This window comes from Pteropus alecto, unplaced genomic scaffold, assembly GCF_000325575.1.
Source record: "Pteropus alecto unplaced genomic scaffold, ASM32557v1 scaffold222, whole genome shotgun sequence".
NCBI lineage: Eukaryota > Metazoa > Chordata > Mammalia > Chiroptera > Pteropodidae > Pteropus > Pteropus alecto.
Window position 1 is genome coordinate 456,788 of NW_006433716.1, and position 10,684 is coordinate 467,471.

Sequence of the window (10,684 nt, forward strand, 5' to 3'; positions counted from 1 at the left end):
CAATATCATCAGATAGTCATAAAGCGCTCATATTTAACCTAGTATTCATTGACGGTGTTGTGATATTAAGATTGATTGGTTCAGGTGTTGTCAGCCTTACACCTAATGGTTTTAGCAGTCATTGATTATTGTCTAGATCTATTATTTCATTGGGGGATGCAGAATAATATATATTTTTAATCCTCTGATATTCAGTATTCAAATTTCTGAATTTTATTTTCTGTAAATAGGTAGTATAGAGATTTGATCAGATTCGTGTTCAATTTTTTGACAAGAATGTTTAGAAGCAACGTTATATTCTTCGATAAGGAGGCATTTATTGCTTCTTTTTTTGTGATCATGTTAGTAGCCATTGAGATTTATTGTACACAGTGGCTGATAATAAATAATGCTCCCGATTCCTTGAAACTAGCTTCACTTGGTAACCAATTTTTTTTTTTCCTCTGGGAATTACTAGGAATTTTTTTTTTCTTACCCTTGAGTTGTGACATTTCACAGGATATATCCTAGGTTTGATGCTCTGCAATTTGCAAGCCCTTTTTCTGCGTGAAGACCTTCACCTTGGATCAATTTCTTCTAGATTAGTTTTCTTCTCATTTCTTTATTTGCCCTCTCCACTGTCTGTTTCTTACTTTCTGACTTGTTCTGTCACTTTATTCAAGTCTGTTCAAATGTTACCTTATCGGGTAGCAATAATCACTGTCTGTGAAGGCATTCTCCTGCTACTATCTTCTTATCTGGCTTTATTTTTCTTCATAGCACCTGATATTTATTTATACTGTCTCTCATATGACTTGAATGTAAGGCAGGGACTATTTTTTATTCACTGCTGTTTCCTCAATATTTAAAATAGTGTCTTGCACATAGTAGGTGCCCAATAATATTTGTTGCATTAATTATATTAGGTTGTTGAATTCAGCATTCACCCTCATCTTTCAACTTTTACTGCATATTTTAAATATATATGTTTTCTATATCTTGAAATTTTTTAAACGTTATCTTCCAGCAGCCATTGAATATTTGCTTTGAAAACCGTGTCTTTAAATTCTAACATTTCTCTGGTCTTTTTTCATTGCACTGTGTACTTGTTTTACGGCTACAGTGTCCACTTCAGTATCTTTAAGGATACCGAGTAAACTCTCCCACCCCTCATTTTCCCCCAGTAGACTGTCTTCTTATCCTTGAATTTTCTTTATTTCTTCCTTTTTTTTTATCTCGGTCCTTCACTTCTTGTAGCTGGGATTTTCCGGTAGATGGTTTAGATTTCTTTAGTAGCTGTGTAGAGATATTCTTCTAACAGATCTCTTTTTTTATTGTAGTAAAAATAGCACTCCCGATAGAGTGCTTAGGCATGTGGCAGGAAAGGGGAGAAGGGAAAGAAAGAAGGGTTCATATGGCTGACCTGTTCTGAATAAATTTAATTTTAATTATTTTGCTGTTCTACAGCCAACTCTTCCTTCCTTCAAAGACTCTCTTATCTGTGATGTCTTTGGCTGTGGTTTGCTTTGCTTTTATTTCTCTGTCAACTTCATCTTTCCTATCCATATTTTCTAAAATTCCTGAAATTTTTTTTTTAGATGATACTCTTTCTAGTTATCTAATAATATTTTATTTTTCTTTTAAAGTTTTTACAAGATATAGTATTGGAAATGGTTGAAGAAATACATCTTTGTAGAGTGAAATTGGAAAACTCATTTTTTTCTTCCCCCTCTACTTTTATTCCTCTCTCTAGAAGTAACCACTATTAATAATTTAGTTGTTATTTTTAACATAAATATGATTATCTTTTTCTTTTTTGACTTGATAATATATCTTGAATAATTTTTTATCCTACCAATTTTTAAATTTTTTTCCAGATGGATAAAATTCCTTTAGTGCTAATGCATTTTCCTGATCAGATGTTTTCATTTTTGAGCATTTTTTTTTTATCCATTGATTTTAAGATAGGGCAGATGATTTTAAAATACTAGCGAAATACATTTTTTAAAAGGACAAAAAGAATGTTTACAATGTCTAGGTATGTAAGAAATAATTAAAAAAGGGTAGAAGCAGGTCAGCATTTCACAAAATGTAGACTACATATGTAAATCCTCAGTTAACTTACAATTTTTATACTATTATTTTTAAATATTTCTCTTCTGTCACTTCATTGGGTTCTTGGTAGGGAAGGAAATTAGATATGTGTGCTCAATTTAACCATCTTTAGCAGGAATTCAGACAGATATTTAATTATGCCAGGTTCTAAGGTTTCTCTCAGCTTAATTTAATGTCACAAACAAGAAACTTTTGAAGCCTACAGTCACTCATAACATTAGATATGCTTTTATTTTAAGCATCAACACTAACTGATATGTTGAATTATTGGTAAGTAGAATATTATAGGCCCTATCAAGGTTTAAATGGACTTTAGAGATATTCTAGAACAATTTGCTTTAATTTTTACAGAAGAAAAACTCTTGAGATGGTAGGGAATTTGCCCAAAATCTCATTCTTAGTATTAGAATAAGGATTAGGTCTCAGGTATCTCAGCTTTCAGACTCTCTTTCGCCGCCCTCCCCTACTCGGCCCCCCAGCCATTATAGTCATCTCTTCATTTATTATTAAGGAACAACTTCTAGTCTGAAAAACAATCACATTTTTTTCAAAACCTTATATTTTAAATTCTTTTAAACAGACTGCAGGTTTTCATTCAGAATCAGGGACTACGGATTTAGAATTTTAGATTAAAGCCTGCTAGGCATGAAAATTAACTTTTTGAGACCAAGAATAACTCAGCACTTCTTAAATTTGTTTTCATCTCAAATTAGAATCCTTATATGAAACATTATTTCTTTACAGAAGAAGACTGTTTGGAAATACTGTAGCTCTTTGGAAATACTTGTTGCTTTGGAGAAATATGTAAAATATTCTGGCATCAAATAATTAAAATTTTAGTCTTTTATTTTTTTACAAGTTCTGTTTGTGGACACAGAATTTATTGATTCATTTTCCATTTTAATTTTGGAATAGGAAGTAGTTTTTGAATTATTAGCATGTAGGAGGATCAGTCAAGGTCAGTAAATTATTTATTGTAAAACCAATGGAGTAGAATTATTGATGTTCTTCCTATACATTCTATTATCAGAATTTTCCATTTGTCAATATGTGTTTTGTAAATAAGTTTTTCCTACTGTAAGAAAGGTAAGAAAGCTAACATTTTGGAGATCATAAATACTTTTTTTTTTCCCATAAAGAGTTTTAAAGGATAAATAAATTGGAGGTATAATTGAGCATTTAAAGTTGTAAATAATACCTGGACTTGAGTAATGTCCAAGACCAAAGTGGTTGAGAGCTATAATCTGCATTTTCTTATCTTCGGTTATAGAAGTTTTAGAATAAATACATTTCTAAAAATTACATACTAACTTTATTAATTAAAATCCTCTTGATGAAAACTTATTTCATCTTAGAAAATGGCCTTAGGCACTCTCCTTTAATTTATTGATTTAGAACAAAGTGTTTGAAAAAGCATATGAAAAGATTTGGGATAATCACAATGCACATAGTATCCAGCTTGCCAGTGATATTTTTCTTTTTTTGTAGTTTATAAAGCAAAGTATTTTGAACTTTTTCTAGAATGGATTTTTACTTCGATAATAAACAGTCTATATTCAAAGAGTTTCCAGTAATACTACATGCTTCGCTGTGGTATACAGCATTATATTTTATTTAGGATTGATCATGGAACTCCATATGATGGTATAAATTTCCCAATGCTTCCATGTTGTACTGAATTGGAATGAAAAATACATTAAAATTAACATGAAATTAGATTTGTTTTCAAAGTTGAGGGGTCAGTGGGAGAGGTGCTGGCATAGGGATTATTTAATATGTTTGAGACTCCATGGTGGGAGGTGGGGTCAAAGCAGCCTTTTAATCATAAATAGAAAGGAAATTTTGACCAGGGCATTTAGGTTACATGGTTTTTCCCTCTCCTCTACTTTTGTTTGTTACAGGCAAAGGGGAAGATAGTGACGTACTCAGTATAAATGCAGATGCTTATGACAGCGACATAGAAGGCCCATGCAACGAAGAAGCAGCTGCTCCTGAGGTTCCAGAAAATACTGTCCAAGGTGAAGCTGGTCAGATAGATGACTTGGAGAAAGACATTGAAAAAAGTGTGAATGAGATTCTGGGACTGGCAGAGTCTAGCCCAAAGGAACCCAAAGCAGCCACCCTCTCTGTTCCTCCACCAGAAGATGTTCAGCCTTCTGCACAGCAGCTGGAGCTGCTAGAACTTGAGATGAGGGCAAGAGCTATTAAAGCCCTGATGAAAGCTGGTGATATAAAAAAGCCAGCCTAGTTATTTAACTTGAACCTGAATTTTAGGTGTGTTTCAACAAAGCCACGTCGTATAATTTTGTATCTGAAGTTTATTTTGGGTCTTATATGATATTTCTCAATCCTTATTAGATAAACTCATTTTAGGCCTCAAATACCTATATTTCTTTTCTTTGTTGTTACTTTTATATTATATATGTGTTATTGTTTTATGAGTTCATGGCAAATGTTATTGGTTAACTGGATACTTTGTTAGATGAGTATTTAGCTATGTCTACAGATCATAATCCGAAAAGCCATCAGCAAAGAGTCATGGTATTTTTTTCTTTATTTTTAAATGTTTTGGCACCAAACCAAAAAGCTTAAGAAAAATTGACCAAGCATGTTGCTCTTAAAGCTGCCTATATTTTGCAATAGAATATTAAATTATTGCTCTTAGGTTTGTTAACAGTTTAAGAAATTTAGCTCTGCTTATATGCACTTTTAACATATGTATTGTCTTGAAGATACATTATGGGTGTGGATTTACTAGCAAAAACTGAGTAATATTTTTCACTATAAGGCTTAGAGATCAGAAATGGCTGAAAAAAACTTTATGAAAGAAAAAAAGGACTTAATTTAAGGCAATTTTTAACAATGTAGAGTAACTGCCCAACTTTAATTCCAGCAGACAGGTCATTCTAACAGGTATTTGATATTATCAGACACTTTGTTCAACTTTTTTTCCTCAGTAAAAAGGGAACACATTTTCATTCCAAGCTGTCGGGAAAAGAGAATATTTTATTGTACAGGCTTTCATCTGGTGTTTTTGCTTGAAGATCTGATGTGCTATAATTCCATGAATTAAAAATAAAGAAGACTATCATTCTGGATTTGAAGACTTGATACATTTCCAAAAGCAAAATTAATTTCAGGAAGCTTTGATAAGTTGATGTTATAATTAATCTAATTTTGTATAGTTTTTGTAAATAAATTAACATCCTGCCACAATTACAGATTCTTTTTGGCCCATTACTAATTGCAGTCTTTTTATACCAAAATAAACGTAGGTAGAGACTCTTAACTTAAAATAAATTAATTTGTTTTTCTAAAATATAAATCTGGAATTATTGTTTTTATATTTGCTCACAATTATAGTATATTTTATTTATAAGCCATGCTCTCCTAATGTTGTCTGAGGATTTTCTTCAGATATAAAACTTACAGGGATTGTGTTTTCTTAGCTGGCTTAATTATATATGAATTTTAGAGGATTAGTTATGGAAATAGAGAGTATTTATGAAACATTGGAATTGCAGTTACAAATTCATTTTTGTTGTTGTTCTGGACATGCCTTTAAGTAATCTTGACATTTTTCTTTTCTCCTTTAAGCTTTCTGATGAAGCACAGAGACATATCATTTGAGATGCTTCTCTTAGGCTAGTTAACGTGAATCTGATTTAAATAGTGAGTTCTCATAGTTACTCCTTCAAAATGAAAAAGCATTGATTATGGTTTTTCTATTTCAACTTAAACTAAAAGTTAAAATAATAAAGTAGTGCAGAATAAACTTTATTGCTGCTTACTAATTACAAAATGCTGTAGATGACATGTGTGATTAAACATATAGGAGTAGAAAAAAGGTCTGAGTGCTTTGTTACTGATTAAAGTCACCACCTTCATGAAGCATTGTGTGTCTGCTTTATTCAGTGTGCAGAATGGTTTAGAGGACATTTCACCGGAATGTGTATGTGTGAGGCAGAATGAGCTGAACAAATTAGAGGCTACTTAGAGTCCTACTTGGAAATTCAACTTTTCCTCTTATTCTTTTTATTTCTTTTTTCATGTCGAAAGACATGAGAGCTTTTTGAAACTGAATAGCTTTAGAGAATAGAGATAAGTTTGTTTTAGAAATGCCTAAGTAATAGGAAAATACCATGTATTGATCTGATGCTGTTATTTAAATCATCGGCTCACAGGTATTTATTGATTACCTTTAAGGTGTTCAATCTTGTTCAAAATCTTAAACTCAGGGATGTTAAAGTATAGGTTTTAGCATGGAATAGACCAATAAAGATATGGGTGCTGCTGCTTTTTATGCCTAATTCCTCCCTTTTGCCAAGGTAAGGAAAATTAAAATTAAAAGAGAAAAAAATATGGCAGCCTAATTTTCCATATAAAATCAAGTAATCCTGGTATTTGACCAGGAACTTGACCCAAATTTTGAATGATAGGTAGCAACCGATAATAATGGTCCCTCTGCATTAGACTCTGGCCACGTTTCAATGTTCCTACTAATTTACAAATTAGATATAGCCTAAAAACCTATTGCCGGGTTACCTATATAACATGCTAATTATGAAAAATCACCTAAAACCCTCCAAATCCTTTTGTTGAACACTGGTTCTTAAAACTATTAGTCAATATATCCTTTCCTTATAAATCTTATTGCCAACACCTACTTTGAACAAGTGGTTAGAACCTAGGGCATGATCAGCTATCTGACTAGAGTTCTGTTTGAACAATAATACAAATTGCAATAAAATATTTTTCAGTACCATTTTCAAGGTAAATAAAGCGGGAGTGAACCCATAATTTGGGCCAAATATAGATGGCAGCCTAAAAGTTTTAAAAATTCTCTTCTATTCCATCATAAAAATTAGGAAAAGCAAGTTCAGTTATAGATACTTTTCCATTATTGTATCTGTTTAATTCTTAAAAAGTAAAAGACCAATATGCTTTAACTTATAAATGCTAGATATTTTTACATTTTCTTTATCTCCAAGTAGACTCCCTTTTTTAAACTTCCTAAATGTACATTTTATTGAAATATGATACCAAGTTTATTATATAAGTGCAGCAAACCCTCAAGAAATATGTGATTTTTTTTTCCCCTTCTACAGCTGGAAGATTGGTTTGTTTTTTAAAAAAATGTAACATCTCCATCCCTCCTATACCAACCAGTGTCTACTATTGATAGTTTTCTCCCTTTTTGTGTGATTTACTGTCAGTCTTTCCTGTTTTTAAAACAAAACAGTACTAATGAATATCAATAGGAATTCAAATACATTTCCTTGATATTTAATCCTTATTTTAAAAAGCATTGCAATGAAAGGTTTAAGAGGTAAGAAGGAAGGTTCTAATTCTGTCCAAACTAGCTGTGTAACCTTGGACAAGTAACTGTAAAATGGGAGAAATTGTTAACCAGTATATGATTTTTTTCCTGCTATAATTTATAATTCTAGTACAGAATACCATAAAATTTTTGAAAATTTAGGGAACCGCTTTTTAATTAAATTTATTGAGGTGATGGTTAATAAAATATAGGTTTCAAGTATACAATTCTATAATACATCATCTGAATATTGCATTATGTGAAGGAACTCTTAAGTTTATGCATTTCTTACCTCTCCCCTTTTTCCTCCTATTCAGAATGAAGTAATCTGTTTAATCCCTCTGTCCCATAGTGTTGCTGGATATGAAGAAGAATCTAGTTTTTGTTGTTTTTTTTTTTCATTTTACTTATTATAATATTGTCAGGATTACTTGGTAAGTATACTGTCTAGAATTATTCACTTTGGCCCATAAACTTAGGTTATCTTTATTGCCTTATTTCAAAATAATATATAAATAAAGTTAAGTCAAAAATGTTTCCTCCAAGGCTTATAACGAAAAATAGTCTTTTTCCCCTTTTCTTTTTATACCAGCATTTGTTACTGAGAGGTAACCACTTTCAAATCTTTCAAGCGTTTTTTCCATTTATCTCTGTATTTTTAAGCAACATGATTATTATGCCATATCGTGACATTTGTTTTAGATTTTATCTATTGATCTATTTTGGAATATGAAGGTTAAGCTCCATTTTTTCCCTAAATGTGTACCTTCCTCCCTCATTCTCTCAATACAGTGTGGTTACAGTGTACTTTTTAAGTTAGTATTTAATATTTAAATTTTTGACTATGTAAATACTATTGATAACAGGGCTTTGTGACATCTGTAATTATATTTTTTGGTCCAATTTTTATTTCAAATTTTTTCAAATTAATAATATAAATATCTTATTATTTCATTTGATCAGATTTCTCTAGTAGACATTAATATACATGCTGTCTTCCAGAAGTATAAATCTCTTCTCAATAGGATGAAAAACATATAATCTTATCTTTTTTTTTTTTTTCCTTTAAAAACATTCCTGTCTATAGCCATGCTACCCTGAACAAGCCAGATCCTGTCTGATCTCAGAAGGTAAGCAGGGCAGTGGCTCCATCCTGGTTACTTTTCATATATCTACTTCTAGGCCATGCAGGCAGAGCCTGATCCTTCGACTGGCCTAAGTCTTGGCGCAACACCCAACACCGTGTGATCCTCCCAGGAACAAGGCTAGAGAGGCAGTTTTGTGAGGAGAGGTCACAAGAACATTTTCTCATCTTTTTTTTTCCCTGTCGGAGATTCCCCATCTTGCAGAAGGAGGTCTTGAGGCAATTTTCCCATTTGCCTGTTTCCTTGGAGACATGACACTTTTTGCCTAGCCCAATTTAGGGCACAGCTGCAGGCTGTAAAATTGTTTAGCTGCAGCCTGGCACTAGCTTTTAGACAACAGGTTATCCTATCAATCCTCTCGCATCTCTTTTACTTTGTTGTCACCCAGCACGAGTGCCATGGGTACTTGGCTCCTGTTTTTCACTGTTTGTATAAGGAATAAGCTGCCTGAATCTAAAAAGGACACACTGTTTTTCTACAAATTAAATCTTTACCAATTAAACTGTCAGGCCTTGTTTGACGGTTTCATGGATGTGACATTTTACCTGAGGATGTTAATTTTAGTAGTTGTTTTCAAGTTTTCCTCTATTTTTTTGCCTTCTGTTCCCTTCAACTTAACTTTTTTCTTGTGTTGCTCTTTATCTGATGTTTTCTCAAATTTCCTAAATCTATGGTGGTGTTTGGCTGCCTTCACATGTAAGAGTAAGACACTAAAAAGCTGTTTGGAAGCTCTCTGTGGATGAGGCTGATTACTTGGGCCTCACTTTTCTCTTGGGCTGGCCGAGGATATCCATAGTTCACTATGAAGGCTTTTTACTTAATCCTCTTGTTTAACAGGTTAATAGACCTGTCTTTAACTCTGCTCGGTGTGCCTTAGTTTAGAATCTAATGCTTCAACTTTTGCACTCTTCTGTGGAGTTGGTGAATGAATGGATGCCTGTTTGTGGAGACCAATTTTCATGTTTTACTGATGGCATTCTGAGTCTTTGGAGGAACCTAGAATCTTTACTACTGAGCCTTACTTGCGTTGTGTTTAGAATCAGGTGGTTTTTTAATTTGCTACAGGCTCTTAGGTTGCAACCTTCTTCCCTAGGTCAGTTCCACTCATTTGTGTTTCAGCTTCTAAAATTTTATTAACCAATCTGCCTTTTACTATCTAAATGAGTTAGTCCTTTTGATCTCTTTACTTGTTGTTTCAGTGGACTTTAATAAGGGAACAATAGCAAATGTAGTCTATGTTTAAGCAGATGTTACTTAATTTTGTTAACTTGTTCTTGCTTTTGCTTTTAACCTATTTTTTTTTTCCCCCCTAGTGGAAAAGTGTGAGAGAAAGATAGTAGACAGAGAGGACAGCAGATTAGATAGAATCAGTGAGACTTGAGACTGGCAATGACACTTGCTTATGGTCATGTGTTTTTCTTCCTTGTTTCACTGCAGTAATTTTTACTAGACTATGTATTGGTATTCTCAAATGTGTGGTGTGATCTTTCATTATGTAATTTCACACTTTTAATTTTAAGAACATTTACTTAAATTATTAATGTGGTATTCTTTCCCGTTGCTTTGTTTTTCTTCTGAATTTCTTATTATTTACATTGAGTCTTCACTTATCTCTAGTATACGTCACTTTTGAATCTTTTTTTATATTCATTTTAAGTTTAAACTTTTCACTTTTTACCCATTTCCATTAAGGCATTATCTGTTTTATTTATTCACTCCTATGTTTCTTCAAACTTAGTTTTCATTCTAAAATGATTTTTTCCTGTTATTTCTAATTCTGATTCATATTGTTCTTTTAGGGCTTGTATCATTTTCTTAATTATGTTGATCTCATTTTAAAATGCAAGGTAATAGTTTTGATATGGTCAGTGTGCCTCTTTCTGGTATACTTTTATTATCTGTCATGATATTATTCTGCTCCTTATCATCGCTTTCTTTTTTATTTATAATATTGCATAGGATTTGACCTTGATATTTTTGTTTCTCATTTTTATGTGAAGCTCATTTTCCTGAACTTTTAGAAGGAACCTGGTTCAGATTAGCTTTTTTACCTTCATGCTCCTTTATCTGTTTTATTTTCTAACGTTCAAAATATGCTGGCTTGCTTTCTGAGATTTCCTGACTC

The 10,684-nt window shown here is 32.3% G+C and overlaps 1 protein-coding gene and 1 long non-coding RNA gene across 2 annotated transcripts in view; both read left to right on the forward strand.

The window, feature by feature from the left end:
- Window positions 1-5,985, forward strand: part of CAAP1 (caspase activity and apoptosis inhibitor 1) — a 36,951-nt gene extending 30,966 nt beyond the window's left edge. Inside the window, exon 6 of the mRNA XM_006908343.3 lies at window positions 3,996-5,985. Coding sequence (XP_006908405.1) covers window positions 3,996-4,342 — 347 coding nt within the window. The 3' untranslated portion in view covers window positions 4,343-5,985. The remainder of the gene's footprint in view (window positions 1-3,995) is intronic.
- A 2,517-nt stretch (window positions 5,986-8,502) lies between these two features.
- LOC112476980 overlaps window positions 8,503-10,684 on the forward strand; it is a 37,240-nt gene continuing 35,058 nt past the window's right edge. The window contains exon 1 of the long non-coding RNA XR_003045271.1: window positions 8,503-8,544. This is a non-coding gene — a long non-coding RNA (uncharacterized LOC112476980). The remainder of the gene's footprint in view (window positions 8,545-10,684) is intronic.